Consider the following 21,913-nt stretch of genomic DNA (forward strand, 5'->3'; position numbering starts at 1 on the left):
GTTAAGCTCCGATTTTTTTTTTCAAGTTTCAGTGAGTTTCTTCTGTTGTCCTGTGAAAAATTAAATAATAATAACAATAATTAATCAGAAAATATTGTGCTGATGCACGAAAGATGCCTCAAGTTGAAATGCATTAGTTTAAAAAAACGAGCTGCAATCATGAAAATAAGGAAATAAACGTGTGCCTGCCACGAATAAATAGATTAAATTACGTGGAAAAATCACGAACTGCCGTGAGACTGGGTTTCCGTGTGTGGACCACGGAAGAAGAGTGTCATTGACTTGCGTTAGAGTTATCCGTGATCTCAGCACAGACTCACTCCGTGCTCGTATCACAGATTTTAGTTAGGCTAACAGAATCAACGTGAATCTGTATGATGGCAGGACAATGCAATAGTTACAATAACAGTCAGGTTGGTCATGGTATTTGGTGTTGAAAAAAATAAATAGGCCTACTTCAAATGTTGCGTTTCCAGATGAGATAGCACGTCCATTGAGTGAGGTCTGTACTCCATCACTGAAACGATCCGTGTACGGACCACGGAAGATGAGTGCCATTGACTTGCGTTAGAGCACAGACTCACTCCGTGCTCCTATCACAGATTTTAGTTCTGACTATAGCCAAAATGTGTGTAAAACGCCATCAAACTGGATTTTATGATGACAGGACGAGAAAAAAATGCCAAGTTAATTACATGCCATTGCAACAGTGTCGACGAAAAGCTTGTAAGTTCCTAAACAAGTGAGTGAGGTCGTGGAGGTTGTGGAGGTCCGTGCCATCACGGGACTTTTGTAACTGAAACAAACGTAATTTTTATGATGACAGGACAATGCAATAACTACAACAGCTGTCTGGTTAATGTCATTATGGCATTTGATATTGGAAAAGAAACAAATACTTCAAATGTTGCGTTTCCAAATGAGAAAGCACGTCCGTTCAGCGAGTTCTGTACTCCGTCATTGAAACGGGTATCCGTGTGTGGACCACGGGAGGTCAGTGTCATTGACTTGCGTTGGAGAAATATCCGTGGCCGGGTCACGGAATTTGGGGCAATTCCGTGATGGCTTCACGGATTTTGAGTTAAGGACCCGTGGACATTTCACGGAATTCTGTGAGACCAGGTTGGCTTATTAGTAACATTAATGAATGACAGACATACTTCTTAACTTTAAGTTTTCTTTCTATACAAACAAAATTGTGAATAATTTTTTGCACAGTTCTTTTCCATACAGAAACAATTTAATATCACTAAAGTTTAACTGTACCTGATCATAAAATCAATCTAAATAATGGTGTCAGAAGACTGCAGACTGTCTTTGGTTTCTTTTGTACATTTGCTCAGTGTCTCCTGTCATTTTATAAAATTGATCTTCAGTGTTCCACACAGAGTGTAAAAATTCTTGTTTATGAAAAACTGGGCCATACGGGGCATAAAATCTTTTAATTAAGATTACAATATTTAATTATTCTTATTGCTAATAAGAAGTAAATGGAGTCGATTCCAGGAGTCAATTCCATCAACTTCTACAGCAGTAGTAGGGAATGAGAGCTAATGCTGATATGATGCACTATGCCTAAATTGTTTGCCACTCTCAGTGTTTTCTCGGTCTGCTGTCAATCCCTCGATCCACCTTGCAGACATGAAGCTCAACTCAATGAACTGAAATTGCCCTCTGCTCTGCTCACAGTGGACCTACAGAGAATGTTGTTTCTCTGCTTTCTTTATTTACACCTTAATAAGTCAAATTTTGTTTCTAATACCAGCAGTGTAACATGTTTAATCTCTGTGAAATGATTTGTTTGTACTGCAGGTGTGTTTGGTGCTGATGAATATGAAGTGAAGTCAATGTCAGTGATGGAGGGAGATTCTGTCACTTTGAACCCTGATCCTGCTCAAATACAGGGATTTATTCTGATACTGTGGAGGTTTGGAGATCCAGTCATTGCTCAGATCAATGGAATTGAGGCGTCCTATCCCAGACACACTGAAATATTCATAGGCAGACTGCAGCTGGATCAGACTGGATTGCTCAAAATCAACAACATGAGAATTAAACACTCTGGACTTTATAAAATAGAGGTCATTCAAAGAACTGGGACTTCAAATATGAAATTCACAGTTACTGTTTATGGTGAGTATATATTTATTTTTTAATATCTTTCAGTTTTTGAAAATAATTAGAAGTTTCTTTTTCAAGTCATCTCAAGTTTATTGTCATTCCGCTACATGTGGGGACATACAGTGAAATGAAATGTCATGCCTCACAGGACTACAGTGCTACATAAATACAGACATACAAAAATGAAGTAAAACCATATAAACCTATACAAAACTGACCTACTGACAGATTTTGACTATAAATATACTATATACTAAAGTTAATTCACCACCAGAGGTCATCATCCACAACACAGACTCTCACACTGCACAGTACACCCTGGACTACATTTTCCATGCTCCATTGCACCAATCCCATTCACCTGAAAACAGTCACACACAACTGCCACAAATTACACACACACAGCACAATCATTAGACACGCTTTATAAGCATTTGATGTCCTTTCACACACTGCCGAGTATTGTTCTGCACATATCCTTCCCCTAACAATAGCTGTCATACCAAGCCATTCCGTGTTTGTTTTCACAGTCTTGTCTTAGTTTCTAGTTTTCATAGTCTTGTTTCAGTTTATAGTTTTGATAGTCTTAAGTTTATAGTTTTGATAGTCTTAAGTTTATAGTTTTCATAGTCTTGTTTCAATTAGTTTATAGTTTTCATAATCCTGTTTCAGTTTATAATTTTCATAGTTTAGTCTTTTCTTGCTCTGCCCTGTTACTTGTGTTTTGACTCTTTGCTCTGGATTCTGGATTACACCTCTTACTTAGCCCTCTGGATATTGTTTGTTCATCATAGACCCACGCGTGCCCTAAGAACATTCTTTCTCTTGCCCTATATATACCTGTTTGCCAGTGCTTTACCCATGTCTGTTATGACCACTTCTCTGTGTAATAAAAGCTTGCACATTGATCCACACGTCTCATGAGCCCGTTAAAGAATACTCGGCCACACAAGGATCCAGTGGCTTTTCTGGGGAACATTGGACAGGTATGGAAATGTCGAGAATTTTGTAGCCCTTAGACAAGGACCACAATCGCTGGAGAACTATGTTCGTGAATTTTTTGCCATAGGACACTATTCTGACCTACCGGACTGTCTTCTAATTTAATTTTACTGTGATGGTATAAATCAACCCCTTTGGTCTAAAATTAGATGCGAGGGTCCACGTTCATCACTCTGTCAGTTTTTGGACTATGCTTTGTTGTGTGTTGACTCCTCATTTACTGTAGGTGTCATGGAGGAAGAATGTGACACTGCACTCTCTCATGTAGTGTCAGCCGCACTAGAGCACAAGCACAAAATGGAGGCAACAGCAGAGCCTAATTGCAAAATGGCAGCCACAGTGGACCTTCACGAGTCAAGTCACCGCTGCCAATCCTGAGTCCAGTCAAGTCACAGCTGATCTTCCAGAGTCTCGTCACGTCTCAGCTGAACTTTCAAAGGCTCATCACGTCTTGTCTGTTGCACCCAAAGCCTCAAGGTCAGCTCTTCAGTATCTCAAACTGGCATCCAGCATGGAGGATCCACCACGGTTACCAGTAAGAGCAGCTCCTAAACCAGCGTGCTCAACCCCTCCTTTTTAGGAAATAATTCCCCAGTCTGAAGTGCTTCCCATGATGGGGATCGCTTTATGTTGCGTTTGGGCTGCGTACACCACTACTGACACTCTAGAGGTGGTGGCGTCCACTATGATTTATCCAGAGGTGGCAGCTAATGCTGCAGAACCTTCCAAAGTAGTGACGCTTGCTGCTGAGTCCCCAGAGGTGACTGAACAAGTGAATTCTGTCACGGCTATGGAGGCTATCTATGAACTCTCATTCTGTCCTGTCACGGCTATGGAGGCCGTCTATGAACTCTCGTCCTGTCCTGTCAGGGCTATGAAGGCAGTCTGCGAATCCTCGTTCTGTCCTGTCACGGCTATGAAATCCATTTCTGAACTCTCGTTCTGTCCTGCCACTGCTATGGAGGCTATGTTTATGAACTCTCGTACTATTCTGTCACAGCTATGGAGGCCGTTTATGAATGCTCGTTCAATCCTGTCATGGCTATGGAGGCTGTTAATGAACTCTCGTTCTGTCATGTCACGGCTATGGAAGCCGTCTATGAACTCTCGTCCTGTCCTGTCATGACTACAAAAGCCATCTGCTAATCCTCGTTCTGTTCTGTCACGGCTATGGAGGCCATTTATGAACTCTTATTCTGTCCTGCCATGGCTGTGGAGGCCATTTATGAACTCTATAGCCCCTTTGACACTGCACATAGGACTCAGAAAATTGCTCTCTGCTCTTGTCTGCTCTGCCCTGGTGGGCTCCAGTTCTGCCTGCTCCACCCTGGTTGGCTCCAGTTCCACCTGCTCCACCCTGGTGGGCTCCAGTTCCGCCTGCTCCGCCCTTGTGGGCTCCAGTTCCACCTGCTCCGCCCTTGTGGGCTTCAGTTCCATCTGCTCCACCCTGGTGGGCTTCTGTCCCATCTGCTTGGCTGTTGTGGTCACCTGCTCCACCCTGGTGGGGTCCAATTCAATCAATCACTTTCACCTGAAAACAGGTGCCATATACAGCTGCCACCACTTACACACACATAGCACAATCAACAGACACGCTTTATAAGCATTGGACTTCCTTTCACACACTGCCAAGTATTGTTCTGCACATATCCCTTCCCTAGTGATAGCTGCGATACCAAGCCATTCCGTCTTAGTTTCTAGTTTTCATAGTCTTGTTTCAGTTTCTAGATTTCATAGTTTTGTTTAAGTTTCTAGTTTTCATAGTCTTGTTTAAGTTTATAGTTTTCATAATCCTGTTTCAATTTATAGTTTTCATAGTTTAGTCTTTTTCTTGCTTTGCCCTGTTAATCGTGCTTTGACCCTTTGCTCTGGATTCTGGACTACACCTCTTGCTTAGCCCTGTGTATATTGTTCGTTCATCGTAGACCCACGCGTGCCCTAGAAAAATTATTTGTGTTGCCCTATATATACCTGTTTGCCAGTGTTTAACCCATGCCTGTTATGACCACTTCTTTGTGTAATAAAAGCTTGCACATGGAAGTTACACCCATTACAATATGAATGCTTCACATAAATACTGTATCTATACACAACTAACCTACTGACAGATTTTGACTATAAAAATACTATTTATAAATGTTTACCTATACATAAAAAACTATACAAACTATACAAATGCTTCTCATAAATACTTTACATGTGCAAAGAGAAACATTGTATGTTAAGCAGCTGGCTGGGGAACAGTGTAAGAGGATTTGTAGTGCATGGGCAGGCAAACATACACATATTAGTCTTTTTTGGGATTATGTACACACATCAGTGTGCCATACCTGAGCCTTGGAGGCAGGTCATGGCGCAGAGAGGATTGCTGCCACCTTCTTCTCTTGCGGTCTTATAAGGCCCACGTGGTAGCCCAGGTACTTTGCTTCGGCGAAGGCCAGGTGACATTTCTGGGGGTTGGCGGTCAGGTCAGCCCGGCGTAGTTCCGAGAGCACCTTCCGCAGCTGCTCCAGATGGTCTTCCCAAGTCTCAGAGTCTATAATGACGTCATCCAGGCAGGCAGCCGCGTAGGCCTGGTGCGGCCACAGGAGGACGTCCATTAGACGCTGGAAGGTTGCTGGGGCCTCGTGCAGGCCGAAGAGAAGGACCCGGTACTGCCAATGGCCACTTGGGGTTGAGAAGGCCGTCTTCAGCTTGGCCTGTTCCGTTAGGGGGACCTGCCAGTAGCCCTTGGTAAGATCGAGGGTCAAGATAAAACGGGCCCTTCCGAGGTGATCCAATAGCTCGTCGACCCAGGGCATCGGGTAGCTGTCGAACTTGGAGACTTCATTTAGGCGGCTAAAGTCGTTACAGAAGCGGAAGGTGCCATCGGGCTTTGGAACCATGATGATGGGGCTGGACCATGCGTGATGGTTCGATGACCCCTAATATCTCCTGTACCTCTTCCTCGATGGCGTGTCCCACTTGTCTTCAGCGGCCACTAGTTGTAGCATTTGCTTCAGGGTTTGATTAAATCGTTCAACTAGCCCATCGGTCTGGGGGTGGTACACCGTGATGCAGAGCTGTTGGACCTTTAGGAGTTTGCACAGGTCAGCCATCATCCGGGACATAAATGGAGTGCCCTGGTCAGTAAGTATCTGGGACGGGATGCAGACCCGGCTACACAGCAGAAACAGCTCCTGGGCAATGGCTTTCGTGGTGGCCTTATGGAGGGGGATGGCCTCAGGGTAGCGGGTGTCATAATCCTTGATGACCAGGATATGTTCGTGGCCAGGGGCGGACTATGGCAGCGGCCCTGCCAGATCCATCTCGATCCGCTCAAAGGGCACCTCAATGATGGGCAGCGATATCAGCAGCTTGGGGGAGGGTTGGAGTTATCAGCAGCTTGGGGGAGAAGCGTTTGACTTCAGCCTCCAGGCCCGGCCAGTGGAAATGGTCGACAAACCACGGCCGCCTCTTCTGATCCGAACCGCTCCACTACATGGTGTGTGGTGGGACCCCCGGCCAGTAGCCAGTGTTGGGCAAGTCGAGAGAGGTTGGCAGCTTACGCTCGGGCCGGCTGCTGTGGGCTCCTTCATCAACTCTTTATAGGAAGCGCTCCGTTCCGGTGTAAGTGCAAAGTATGCCCGTTGCGCTTCTCCCATTAAAAGCGGTGCCACCATCCAAGCCCACTCGTCCCTGGGCCACGCCTCCCGGGCAGCAATGGAATCAAACATTTGCAGGTACATTGCTACATCATCGTGTACCGTCATTTTTTGCAGCAACTTCATCACCTGGACACAGGGGTCAGGTAGCGGAGTTCACTGGGCAGCGGCGATGCGGATCACGGCAAGCTCGCGTTCAGTTTCCCCTTGTCAGAGGCCATGTGCTCCATAATTTGCTGCTGGCGGATGCTCACTTTGGTGAGGTGTTTCAGCAGGTCTTCCATCTTTGGGGGAGGAGCACCACCTGGGGAAACAGAGAGTGAATGTGAGCCCCCCCAAAAAAAGAAAGTCACACACTGCTCTCTGCGGGCACAATAGAAGATAGCATTAGCCGAGTCTTGTGGAGTCTCTCACCTCGCTGTTCATTTGCCAGATTTATAAAGCCAGAGCTTGATGGGGTGCAGGTGTGGCTGCCCGGCCCATGATGAGCAGGTGCAGGTGTGACTGCTCAGTTTCCAGGGCGACACTGATGAGAGCTCGGGACATGTGTCAGAGTATGTTAAATCTTCCATTAAAAATCTGGGAGTAATCATAGACTGTGATTTTAAACTTGAAAAGCAGAAAAAATTTGTATTTAAAGTCAGTTTTTTTCAGTTAAGGCTCTTGTCTAATGTGAAACCTTTTTTTGTCATTTAAAGACTTTGAAAGAGTTATACATGTTTTTATCTCCTCTCGATTGTATTATTGTAATGCCATCTATGCTGGTGTCAGCCAGGCATCTCTTTCACGCCTGCAGTTGGTGCAGAATGCATCACCTAGACTACTAAAAGGGGTATGTAAGCTCGACCACATTTCTCCCATACTGGCTTCCCTTCATTGGCTTCCAGAACGTTTAGGATTGATTTAAAAATTTTTAGTGTTTGCCTACAAATCCCTAAATGGTCTAGCCCCGTAATGTGTTTACATAATGTCTTACATAATTTTAAAATGGCAAAATGACAGTAACGATTATTTGCATTAATCTGCATTTGCCTTATGTTGTAACCAGAAGATGAACTAATTGTGTAACTTAATGTGATTTTTGCAGAGTCACCATCTGCTGTTGATGCTGGTGTAACTGAAATGAAGCTCATGTCAGTGAAAGAAGGAGATCCTGTCATTCTTCAGGCTGGCGTTCCTCAACTAACCGGAGATGAGCTGATAGTGTGGAGTAGAGTTGTGACGTTCGCGAACGAACCGATTCTTTTGAACGGCTCATAAACATGAACGATGGGAGCCGAGTCGCGCTGGAGGGGAGCCGTTCTTTCTGTCATTCATTTTCCCTATGCGTGTTTCACACAGATGCACTCAAATAAGCTCCTCCGCGAGACAGAACAGTTATAGGGGGAGGGGCGCACCCAGCGTGATGATATTAAATTTGCCCAAGGACAAAAAAAAGAGAGGCAGAAAAAGCCATAAAGTAAGGAACTGCTATGTATTTATTTACATTGCATTTTGTGTTCATTTAAAACTTGTTCTTTTAAAAACATTAAAATGTTCTTTTGTGATACTGTTCTTGTATAGAAATGTTTCACTAAAAGCTGTTTTGCACAGACATTCATTGCAGCCCACTTATTGTTCATTGACTTGAAGGGGCTGATGTCCTATTTGCAAAGTTTACAGTAGTAATAGTATGTAGTATGTAGACATTTCCATTTTATTTATTCTAATTTTATCTACTTTAAATATTTTTTTTGTTTTCTATCAAAATGTTCTTGTGTGATGTGATAACAATGTTCTTGTGTGGAAGTGTTTGTAGTAAAAGCTGTTTTGCACAGAAATTAATTGCAGCCAGCTTTGTTTTTGATGTTTATTTGTGAGTAGGTATTGTATGAATAACATAAGTATTGGTGTGTCATATCTGAGTTTTAATTATTTGACTACAAATCTCACCTCATCATTCCTCCCAGTGATTATTTCCAGGATAAACTGAGATGCCCCCAAGCTGGCTTCTTAAAACTGACTAAATATTTAAAAAGAGCCAAAAGAGCCGTTCTTTTGAACGGCTCTTTGAAAGGAACGGATCGTGAAGATCCGGATCCCCTCAAAGAGCCATAAATCCCATCACTAGTGTGGAGGTTTGGGGATGAAGGAAAACTCATAGCTAAACATGATATAGAGGCCAAAAGCCCACCTTTATATGATGACACTGAGGAGAGATTCAGAGACAGACTGAAGCTGGATCAGACTCTGGACACTATAAAGTGAAAATCAGCAGCAACAAACAGACCATATACCAGAAATACATTGTTACTGTCAGTGGTGAGTAACTCAATTGAAGTAAGTAATTGAAGTATTGATTGTTTATCAGTTGTCTGTGAATAATTCCAGATGATGTGACATTTAGAGAATCAAGCCTTTCTTAAAAAAAAAAATGAAACTTCAGGGTACAGTGACGTCATGCAGCTTCAAGAGCTCATAACTTCTTCTTCTGACCTTTTATTATTTAAAACAATTTGTTGTGAATCATATAAAATATAATCGCATGGGCAAACCGGGCAGCTGCCTGGGGCAGCATTTCTTCATGATACATGGGGGCGGCACGACCAGTTAAAAAAAAAAGATAATAATCCAACTGCAGCGAAGCGGTTTTTTATTATCTATCATTTCACTGTGTGGGGAACTGGCAAATTGGTGCCCCTGCTTGCTGAGAAACGTGCAAGCTGTGTGAAAAGGGGAAAGGGTAGCGGGGCATGCCATGGGTTACAGTTCACCTCTTGGTCTCTACCAACTGGAACGGACAAGAAGGGGAATGGGGGATCTACGGTCCCACCTAGAAATGTTCTAGGAACCGTTTTCAGCGGCTAGTTTTATTTTAGTTCTCAGAATGTTCTGCTAAAAGTTAGGATAACATTCTCGAAAAACATTATAAAAATGTCTATTGATAGCATTGTTACAACATTATTCTCTAACATTCTAATAAAGCTTCACATCACACTAGATGTGAACTTACATTGCTCAGAAGTCAAAATGTTGGTTGAAAGGGAAAACCCAACCTCTGTTTGGTGTCAAACTCTAGCGTAAATAACTCCAAAAACAGTATTAGCAACTGCACTTATTATAAACAAGATTTATTTCTGACATAAATGTAAAAAAGTTCTTATTGAGATTAACAGAGTTGTTGATGGTTTATTGAAAATAATAGTTTAGTTTGACGTCACCATTATGGTGATCAGTACTTAGGCAGTATGAGTCTTTTTCAGTGTATCTGTTCATTTAACCGCTATAACTAGATTTGTTATAGCAAAAGCAGTGCGAGAAAGCCCTCGTCAGGTGATGTTGGTTACTTGTTGATATTAAAACTTTTTTCACGTAGTGATCTGATCAACTGTTTTTTTGTGGCGTTGAATTTATGCTATTAATTTAATATTAGAGACTACAGCAGATGCAGTGCATAAGATTCTACAAATTCATATCAGATTTTGTCTGTTCTTTTTAAATTACACTGTTAATGAACTAGAGACTGCTTAGACACACAGAGACCTCAATAATTAGTGCATGAATCTCAACAATGGTGACAAGCTTAATGCCGCAATGCATTCTGGGTGCCACGGATGAGTTTTGCATGTACCCAGAATACATTGCAGCATGAAGCCTGTCACCATTGTTGAGATTCATACACTAAATCTTGATCTTTGTGTGACAATTTTTTTTTTTTTTTTTTTAAATGCTTGAAATAATCTGCTTTAAATTCAGCTGGGTCTCAGGCGCTTGAGCTATTATGCGGTTTTAATAAATAATATGCACTATACATTATATTGGGAGAAAACAGGCAACCAGACCGCATATGTGTTGTATTAATCAATTGCAAGCAACCAGTGTCGTCTAACCACATGTTCTATTGCTGTTTTTGCTATAATAAAGATTACAGCAGCTAAAGAACATCACTGACAAGTAAGTGTCAAATTGCACAACTAAAGCCAACACTTACCACCATGGTGACATCAAACCAAACTATTACTTTTAAACAGACATCAACATCCAACATCTAAACATATGCTTAAATCTTAATTAGAATGTTAGGGGATAATGTTCTAATAACGTTATTAATAAACATTTTTAGAATGTTTTTAGAGAACGTTCTAGGAACAAAAAAAAACTACCCGCTAAAAACATTGTTAGAACAATCCATGGGAATGTTCTTAGAACATTTTTAGAACAAAAAAATTCTAGCTGGGGTATAGAGCAATTCTTGAATGGAATTAGTGGGTAAAAGTTAGTCACACCTTGACTTTCCTCCAAATAAAACATTTCATTCATAATTTTATAAATACAGGCCTATAGTTCCTGCACATTTTTGTTTTTCTGAATTGTGTGAAATGGCATATAAAAATAGGTAATACAAAAACGTTACCAAGTTTAATGGGTTGAGTCTTGACTTCTGGTCGTGAGTGACAGTGTTGTGGGGATGGGAAATCTGTTTATTGTCGAGTGCCAAATAAACACAGAGATGGACAGGAAAAGGTAAAAGCCTAAAAAAAAATAAAAATAAAAAATAAAGAAGAAGAAGAGGAGAAATGAGCAAAAGATAAATGTGTATGCAACTATTTTCTCTATGTATGTATGTATGTTCTCTAATGAATGAAGGGCTAATGTTAATTGGTGGGCATAACCCTTAAGCAGAGGTGGGAAGTCCAGGGGCCAAAGAGTAAAAGTCCTGCCATATTTTTGTTCCACCCATGAACTCACCAGACGATTTCACCAGAGGATGAACCAAGTCATTCCTTCCAAGTCACAAACGAGTCTTGAGTCAAATCCCAAGTCCTCAAAGAGTTAAAGTTAATGAGATAATTAAGTGACTAATTAAATGAAGATGCATTAGTGATGAACACCTGCTGTTTACAATCAACATCACTGAAGAAAAGAGAAACACAAGAACTACAACTGACTTTAAGCACAGCCTTGGATGAAATCAATTGAAAAAAAAAAAAAAAAAAAAAAAAACCTTTGCCACCATAATTGTGGTAAGTATTTGCTTCAGTTGATATCTTTAGCCTTTAAGCAGTTTTCACAAATTCGCTTCTATACAATTGCATTGTTGTTTTGCAGCAAACATTTGTGCAATGCTGGTACAACTCTTGATCTAGCAGGTGATTTATGCTTTTGATGACTGCATGATCTTGATTAAATTTCTTGATTATATGAGAAGAGTTCGTGGCTTAGCTGTTAGAGAGAGCTGCCGTGAATTCACTGCTCTGTCTGTGCACTTTGGATGGGTTAAATACAGAATATGATTTCTGAGTACGGGTCACCACACTTAACTGTATGTCACTTTCACAAAAAAGAGAGAAATCTCATTATGCAAATGCAACCATATAATGCTTTATAACACTTCAATATTAAGAAAAAAAGTTGTATTTAGGCATTTAGCCATGAACATTTATCATGTGATCCTCAACAGTGGTGAAATTGGGTGAACAGTGCATTATGGGAGTAATTCATGTATTGCAACATGAAGCATTTTGTTGATTGTAACCATTGTAGAGATTCATATGCTGGTTCTTGATATCTGTGTGTGTCTAAAAAGCACTGGAGTTCAAACTTTTATATGTGTTGCAAATAAAAAATAATCCATATCCTGTAAATATTAGAGCAATGCTTTTTTTGTGTGCATGCTGTAGTTTCACTGGAATTATTCAAAATGTGATAAGAAAGAAGACAAAAATATTTGAGATATAGTTAAACCAGCTCATTGTAACTGTATGTTTTTCATATGTCACAGTTCTGTCTTCTCCACAACAACCCATGCAGAGCTACAGAGAAAGATCTAGCACAACAAGTCAAGGGTCAAGAGCACAATTAAACCAAACACTGATCTCCATGATGGTGGCATCTTTTTAACCAATAAAACATCCACATCTGATCCTCTGTAATCCTCAATAACAGCAGGTGTTCATCTCTAATGCACATTCAATAATCACTTAATTATCTCATTAACTTTAATTCTTTGAGGACTTGGGATTTAACTTGAGAGTCATGTGTGACTTGGAAGGAACGACTTGGTTCCTCTGGTGAAATCAGCTGCTGGACTTTTACTCTTTGGCCCCTGGACTTCCCACCTCTGGGTACAGCACCAGTGACAAGCTATTGTACCCCTAAAGGTACAATTATGTACTTTATTTTCTGAGAGTGTACCCTCAAGGTTACAGCTTTTGTACCCTTGGCATAGGGTACATAAAACATCACCATCTGATCCTCTGTAATTCTCAATAACAGCAGATGTTATTCATTAATGCACAATCATAATTTAATTAGTCACTTAATTATCTAATTTACTTTAACTCTTTGAGGACTTGGGATTTGACTCAAGACTCGTTTGTGACTTGGAAGGAATGACTTGGTTCCTCCTCTGGTGAAATCGGCTGATGAGTTCATGGGTGGAACAAAAATATGGCAGGACTTTTACTCTTTGGCACCTGGACTTCCCACCTCTGCCCTTAAGTTACTCACCCTGGGTGTAATTCAATGTAGAACTGCCAATGACTGCTGTCCAGCAATTAGTCATTTAAAATTTTAACTTCATTTCTGTTTTCATTGCTTATACTATAAGTATCACAAGCATTATACCTAAAAGGTTACTGATGTTTCTAGTGCTTGTTATATATCAGAAACACATGACTGTCTCTGTTTATCATTACAGAACCAGGTCTGTCTCCAGCAGCTGTAGCTGTGATTGTTGTTGTAGGGATTGCTGTTGTTGTTCTCCTGGCGGCTGCAGCAGCTGCTGGTTTGATTTACCATCGCCAAACGATCGCAGAACTACGTAAGTATTACAGCTGATAAAGCAACAGAACAAATAGCTCTACTGTATGAAAGAATGAGATTTAAAAGCTGTAGCAAAGTGGAATATTTTTAAGCAAATAACCACTTAAATTGCACATAAACTGTTGAATAATTTCAGAAGACTTATAGCGCACAAGTCATGTGGAAAACATTTATGCTGCATTTCTGGTGTCCTGCATGTTTTTTTATCTTTGAGATGGTCTTGACAATATGTCTTTGTATAGAAAAGAGCTGCATGAAGATTTTAAAATAAGGACTGGTTTATTTAGTATTAGGTATGATATGTGTAATAGTTTTCAGACAGATTCTCTCCTTGCATACATTTATGTGATCACTCACTTATAATCTCCTCGTTGTTTCTATGTGCTGTTGTGTGATGAAGCGGAGACAGTGTCAGGAGTGGAGGGAGAAGATGTCGAATTAAAAACTGGTGTTACTAAATTACACACAAGTGATCTGATAGAGTGGAAGGGTGGAAATAAAGACAATCTCATAGCTCAAATCAAAGAAGGGACTATCACTTCATATGAGGATGTTTTTTATGGGGTATTCAGAGACAGACTAAAGCTGGACATGAAGACTGGATCTCTGACAATCAAAAACCCCAGAATTGAACACACTGGACCCTATAAGTTTCTGATCAACGAGAAATGCAAGAAGAGATTTATTGTTTATATCAAAGGTAAGTATCTCCAGACTTTCTGTGTAATAGAAATAGATTGTCACATATCATGTTTCCAGCATGTCAAAACACAAGAGATACAGGTTCAGTTCTTGTATATCGTGTCCTTTCTATCTTTTATGTTTTCCTTAAATATAGATGTGACAGAATTGTTGTAACTTGACACATTTTTTGTAGGATGTCTGATGTTAATTGTTTCCAGCACTGCTATATGAACAAGAACTTCATCTCCAGAAGTGCAATAAGAGTTAACATCATGAGCATGAACTCTCATAGTATCATATACACCCTGAAACTCAAACGTCTTCACATTACAACAACCCCAAAATAAAGAAATTATAACAGAAAAATATTCATTATTGTACAGTGGAATGTGCTTCTTAAAGTTATAATAATTATGATATCTGTCTTTCTAAGCTAACCATTTTTAAACTGAAAAAGAAATACTGATATACATTATCAATAACCATATTGCATTAATTAATATCACATATTTAATGTGTAGTTGTTTTACCAATTCTTGCTCTCATATATGAAACACACACACACCTTTAATGAAGCTTTATTCAATTATCAGTGCTCCTCATTTCTATTCTTTCTTCTTTCTCCTCTTGTGACATGTAGGAAAGACACTGACAGTGAAGGAGATTCTGACACTCTAGAGACTAAAACTGAAATACAGACCGGTGATGAGATACGGTGGATGTTTGGAGATAAAGATGCTCTCATAGCTGAAATCAAAGGAGAGACCAGAGAGGTGACTACATATTATGGTCCTGATGGGAGATTCAGAGACAGACTGGAGCTGGACATGGCGAATGGATCGCTGACTAGGGGTGCTCCGATCACGATCGGCCGATCGTTAATGCGCATCTCGTCAGTAAAGCCGGTTCTCTAATCAGCGGTTAATTCCATCAGGTGCGTGATTTCACATAGAGCCGCTGTTACTACACAGAGCCGTTGTTAATAGAGAAGATGCGCCAAAAAACCCTGAAAATGAAGTGGATTTGCGCATCTTCTCTATTAACAACGGCTCTGTGTAGTAACAGCTGCTCTATGTGAAATCTAGGGATGTTCCGGAACTAGTCTGGACAAATTCCAAATGGAAGTGATCATCCCTATCCCCTTGAAGTGAGGACTTTGAAGTGAGTGGGGCATGTGCGTGCCATTAAGTAGTCGTTAGGAAAGCACTTTGCTAAAGGAGCGACATAATTTCCTCATTATCTTCAGCTGAGATGTTCCTGTGACAGCGCAGCATGTGTCCGTCAGCAGATGTCGCTGTTTTACTGTTATAAATGTTTATTTTTTTATTTTATTTTTATTGTTGTTAGCATAACAGTTGCAAATAAGCATACATTTAATATTTAAATACGTTTTAAAAATATGCTACACTGTAAAACCCGACCAGTAAACTTAACTCAAACCGTTGGAGTAAACAGATTGCCTTAAACCATGTAAGTTTAAAAACTTTGCATTCAAGTTATTAAGTGATTAACTAAGTGCTGATTGAGAATTAGTGATGAACAGCTGCTGTTAACAAACAGAATCACTGAAGAAAAGAGAAACACAAGAACTACTACAACTGACTTCAGACACAGCCTTAGATGAAATCAACTGAAATAAAATACATGAAATCTCTCAAGATCTGATTAAACAACCCCACAAACAGCATCACCAGCTCCACTTATTAATAACCAGACTGACTTTATTTCTGTCAGACGTCTACAGAAGATCTTATTGAGAATGAACTAAGGTTTAGATGTTGATTTATTGTTTCATTTGAAGTAACCATGTTAGAGATCAGTGTTTGCTTTAGTTGGGCTCTTGACCCTTGTCTTCTGTCTTTGTATTTTCTCTGGCTGTTATAACCACATGTTTCTGAAACATGGTTGTTGTACCTCAAAAACCCAGAAGAAATTCCATTAGCATTTTACTTAACCCATTGATGAAAATCACCATTTATTGAAATTAGCAATTATTAAAATGATCTGAGTGTAACTTATGTTGGAATGTGTGTTTAATTAGCTAGATAATATAGTAATGGTGACGCTATTTAATTCTGTGATAATTATTTAATATAAAAGACTTTCTAAACAGTGTGGTCTTCTACAGTGTCAAGCAGTCACACACAGACATCAATAATCAGAATATGAACCTCAACAATGGTGACCATAATTACAATAAAATGCAGCAGAGCATGCTGAGAGCCATATATTAGTTTTGTACTATAATAATGCCCAGCATGCATTGCTATTTTTTTTTTTTTTTTGTGTGTGTGTCACCATTGTTGAGGTTCATATTCTGATTATTGATGTCTGTGTGTGACTAATTACTGCCATAGAAAAAAGATGAAAGTGCATAAAATGTTCAGTAAATTTATATAAGCTGATTACGATGAAACCACAGGCTCTTTGAATGTATTCCATTATAATGAAGTAAACTAATCATGCATCAGGTATCTTGTCAGTTTTTGGACTCTAAACAGCTCCATAATTGACAGTTGTCATCACCAGGAAGCTCCATAACAACCAATATCTGTTAATATTTTTTACTGGGCTTTTGAGTTATAACAAACATGTTTTAGAAACACACGGTTATAACAGCTAGAGAAAACATAAAGACAGAAGACAAGGGTCAAGAGCTCAACTAAAGCAAACACTGATCTCTAACATGGTTACTTCAAATGAAACAATAAATCAACATCTAAACCTTAGTTCATTCTCAATAAGATCTTCTGTAGACGTCTGACAGAAATAAAGTCAGTCTGGTTATTAATAAGTGGAGCTGGTGATGCTGTTTGTGGGGTTGTTTAATCAGATCTTGAGAGATTTCATGTATTTTATTTTATACATGATTTATTTTATTTACTCAGCTGAAGATAATGAGGAAATTATGTCGCTCCTTTTGCAAAGTTCATTCCTAACGACTAGTTAATGGCACGCACATGCACTACTCACTCCAAAGTACCGGTACTAGTACCGGAACATCCCTAGTGAAATCACGCACCTGATGGAATTAACAGCTGATTAGAGAACCGGCTTTACTGACGAGATGCGCATAACGATCGGCCGATCGTGATCGGAGCACCCCTATCGCTGACCATCAAAAACATCACAGCTGATCACGCTGGACTCTATAAACTACTGATCCTCAGCTCAGGAAGTACCTTGTGCAGTAAATTCTTCATTTATGTCGGAGGTGAGTATTTCAACACTTTGAATGTAATAATGATCGCAGTTCTTCCTCATGCATTCTGTGGTTCTGTTTCTGCAGTTAATTCAGCTCAAACTTGAGTGATGTGAGTAACATAAATCAACGTGACAAAGAAGGGAAATAATATAAAGCATAGAAATCAAGAAGAGAGTAGAGACAAGTGTTGTGTCTCAAAGCCAATGATTAATTTATTTGATGTGGTTGACAAAGCTCGGGACTCAGAGTTCCAGATGTCAAAATATAGAGTTTATTAATCAAAGTTACAAAGCCACATCTGAGTTGCCTGGTTTGCCACAGTTTATTACTAGTCCACCTGGTCCATTTTTTAATGGTGGAATTTGGCCAAATCAACCAATAATACATATATTATGCCTATTCCTGGTTGGCTGTGGTCACATTAGTCATTTGTCACGTTCAGCTATGCGGTCTTGTTGGTTTTTATTTTCCCTTGATTCTTTATTGTCTTGCATTTTCTTCCAGAATCCAAAGAGAGTGAGTGAATAAATCAGTGAGTGTAGTGAAGCCACTGATAAATGGAGAGAATGTGGATGAAGTGAATGAGGAGGAGGGGAGGAGTTCACTTTAATAACATAAGACCCGCCCACCAGTGTCAACCACTCTGACATCAGCAGCAGCTACAATAGCAATTATATATTATAAATATTATAAATATGATATAACTTTTTTTTTTACATAATAAATTACATGTTATCCAGTTTAATTTAAATAATTAAATTAATCAGGTCTGTCAGATTGTCAGATCGTATATGCAACCCAAATTTATAATGCCTTTGTATTCATGTTGATGTATGAAAGCGTTGTTTTAAACATTTTCACTAAAGCATCTGCTTGATGAATAAATATTAATGTAGAGTACTGATATGCCGATGATCTTAATGTCTGATCATTTCTGTCCTCAAAACACTGAACAGCTGTTTTCACAAGAAACACATGGAAATTTAACTAAATATACATTTGTATGTGAATGTTATGATATAAATAATTAATAATAATAATAAAAATAGTGTGAAATGTGTTGCTGCATTCTGTATGTTCTATCAAATATGACCAGATTTAAAAAATATATATATATATATTTTTTTTTTCTGGTTGTGTTAGTAGTAGTAATAGTAATAATAATAACAATAATAATAATAATTATAGTTGCATTTCAATTACAATATATGTATATATATATATCTATATTTTTTTTTTTCTTTTTAGGCTACAGTTTACATTTTATTTTTATTATAAGTTTGTAAACATCCAGGATGCGGGCACATCATGGTTGCAGGAAACCCTTTACTTATAGAGAATTACATGCACTGTAAAAAAAAAAAAAAAAAGTCAGTAAAATATACAGCAAAACACCGTCAAATTCCAACGGTAATGGAGCGTAAAACCAAAAACTTCCTTTCACTGTATTAAATAGATTGAATAACCGTTAATTGTAAAACTGGATAAAACTTTGTTTTTTACTGTAATAAAATGTTGAAATTATACATATTTTCTGTGAAAACAAATAAATATGCATACATTTTACACTTAAATATTGTAATGTTGAAAATGTCTGAAAACCTTAAATTTTACTGTATTATTTGAGTAAAACTACATCTTTTGGGGTTGTGCACATAGGTAGGTTTAAACATATTGTATTGATTAGATGTCATTTTCAAATTATTCATTGCATATAACAAGAGCTTGTCATCTAGAGATAAGCACTGTCATTCTACAAAATTGACTTTATTGGGATAGTTTTACAGATCCTAAACAGGGATGGAGTGTTGCTGCGTAATATCATTGCGCCTGCTGCACCCAAGTAACAGCAGTAAAGTTCCTTGATTATTATGCCGGAATGATAGTATAGTTCCCAGCAATATCATTCTAGAAAATCTAAACTTTTAATTTTCTCTCAGTCTTAGTACACAATGTAACTACAGAAGACTCAAGTTTTAATTTGGAAAAATACTGAATCACTTTGGCCATTTTTGAGTGAGATGCTAATGGTCTAAACCAATTCAATTATCTATGCTAAGCTAAGCTAAAAGTAGTGGTGGGCAGAGCAAGGCTTCATGAAACACTGAAAAAGTTGCAACCGATGTACTAAGGCTTTGAAACGATTCAACACACGGTGACAATTTATAGTATTGCATGTTGGCCTTTACATTGATATGCACAGTATGTCTAAACAAAGGTACAATTTAAATGGAGTACCTGTAGAAATTTAGTGACTAGATATAGTATTGCATAATTGACATATAGTGTATAATTCTTGCACATGTATTATTGCACTTTACTGCGGCTATAGTTTTTTACATTTAGAAACCAGATATGCTAATTTCACTTGACATATTATTTAGTGCATTTGTTTGAGATTTTGATAAATAAAATGTACAGACAGTGGTATTGCAGACTGACATATTGCATATTGTACAATATTGTGTAGCTTGAATGTTGCATGTTGTATAGCAGCAGTATAGACAGAAGATATTTAAATGAAATAAGTGACTGTAGTTAAAAGAATACCATTTTTGGAATAGTATTTGGGATTAGTTAATTTATGAGTTTAAAGTCCTGATAGCAACTGGGAAGAAACTGTTCTGTAAGCGAGTGGTTTTTGCTCATAAGGATCTGTACCGCCTGCCTGGGCAGCTGTGGACTAATGGTTAGAGATTTGGACTTGTAACCCGGAGGTTCGAGTCTCGGTGCTGGCAGAGGTTTTGTTGCTGGGGGGGAGTTAATATACAGCGCTCTCTTCCACCTTCAATACCCATGGCTGAAGTGCCTTTGAGCAAGGCACTGAACCCCCAGTTGCTCCCCGGGTGCTGGATATATAGCTGCCCACTGCTCCTGGTGTGTGTTCATGGTATGTTCACTTCTCACTGCTGTGTGTGTGCACTTGGATGGGTTAAATGCAGATCACTAATTCCTAGTATGGGTTACCGTACTTGGCAAATGTGTCATGACTTTCACTGAGGGCAGAAGATTAAACAGGTGGTGTCCTAGATGATGTTTTTGGCCCTTGAGAGTTAATGGGATAGATTTTTTTTTCAGTGATTTTTTTTAGGCTGTGTTGATAATTCTATGGAGGCCAGTGCAGCTGGAGACCACACTGAAATGCAGTACACTAACACACTCTCTATGGTAGAGCGGTAAAAGGACACCAGCAGTTTACACTCTAAGTTGTTGTTCCTGAGTACACTGAGGAAGTGCAGCCGTTGTTGTGCCTTTTTGATGGTTGCTGAGGTATTAGCAGACCAAGATATGTTGTTGCATATGTGTACTCCCAAGAATTTGAAGGTGTGGATCCTTCCGACACATAGCCGAAATGAAGGAATGTCACAACTTTACTGATGGAGAAAACAGTTTTGCTTAAGGTAAGTGAAGCGTTGTATCGCACTTTCATCATTTACTGTATAAACAGAAGTAATACTGGTTTCGTTTTTAGCGGGTCCTTAAAATGTCTTAATCTGTGCTGATCTTGAATCTTGAATCTTGATCTTACTAAAAATGTAGCATGTGTACATCATATGAACAGGACTTTCTTGTTAAGTCAACTTGTGGACTTACATACTGGCAATGTTAGCAAGCCAATCACAAATGAGACTGTCCAAGCCATTGGACAAAAATATAGGCAACGTTCAATTAACTCATGAAAACTCATTCCATTAACCGAGGAACTGTTCCAAGTGAATTTCCACTTGAGCTTTGTTTGGCACAACATGATTACAAACCATTTCTCAGCCCAAGTCATTCCTTCCAAGTCACAAACGAGTCTTGAGTCAAATCCCAAGTCCTCAAAGAGTTAAAGTTAATGAGATAATTAAGTGACTATTGAATGTGCATTAGTGATTAACATCTGCTGTTATTGAGGATTACAGAGGATCAGATGTGGATGTTTTATTGGTTAAAAAGATGCCACCATCATGGAGATCAGTGTCTGGTTTAATTGTGCTCTTGACCCTTGACTTGTTGTGCTATATCTTTCTCTGTAGCTCTGCATGGGTTGTTGTGGAGAAGACAGAACTGTGATATATGAAGAACATATAGTTACAATGAGCTGGTTTAACTATATCTCAAATGTTTTTGTTTTCTTATCACATGTCTAGGTTTTGAATAATTCCAGTGAAACTACAGCATGCACACAAAAAAAGCATTGCTCTAATATTTACAGGATATGGATTATTTTTTTATTTGTAACACATATAAAAGTTTGAACTCCAGTGCTTTTTTGACTCACACTGATATCAAGAACCAGCATATGAATCTCTACAATGGTTACAATCAACAAAATGCTTCATGTTGCAATACATGAATTACTCCCATAATGCACTGCAGTATGAATAATAATTTTCACCACTGTTGAGGATCACATGATAAATGTTCATGGCTAAATGCCTAAATCCAATTTTTTTTTCTTAATATTGAA

General features: G+C 39.0%; 1 protein-coding gene across 1 annotated transcript; it reads left to right on the forward strand.

Annotated features, from left to right (window-relative positions):
- Positions 1 to 1,812: 1,812 nt before the first annotated feature.
- Positions 1,813 to 17,984, forward strand: LOC113092911 (uncharacterized; the record flags this gene model as incomplete). Its single annotated transcript, XM_026258682.1, has 7 exons — positions 1,813 to 2,133; positions 7,855 to 7,977; positions 8,964 to 9,068; positions 13,447 to 13,569; positions 13,972 to 14,271; positions 14,934 to 15,107; positions 17,965 to 17,984. Coding segments are annotated over 7 exons (1,166 nt in total), but the record flags the coding sequence as incomplete, so codon positions are not given.
- Positions 17,985 to 21,913: the final 3,929 nt, after the last annotated feature.

The sequence above is a fragment of the Carassius auratus genome, unplaced genomic scaffold, assembly GCF_003368295.1.
Source record: "Carassius auratus strain Wakin unplaced genomic scaffold, ASM336829v1 scaf_tig00214737, whole genome shotgun sequence".
Lineage (NCBI taxonomy): Eukaryota > Metazoa > Chordata > Actinopteri > Cypriniformes > Cyprinidae > Carassius > Carassius auratus.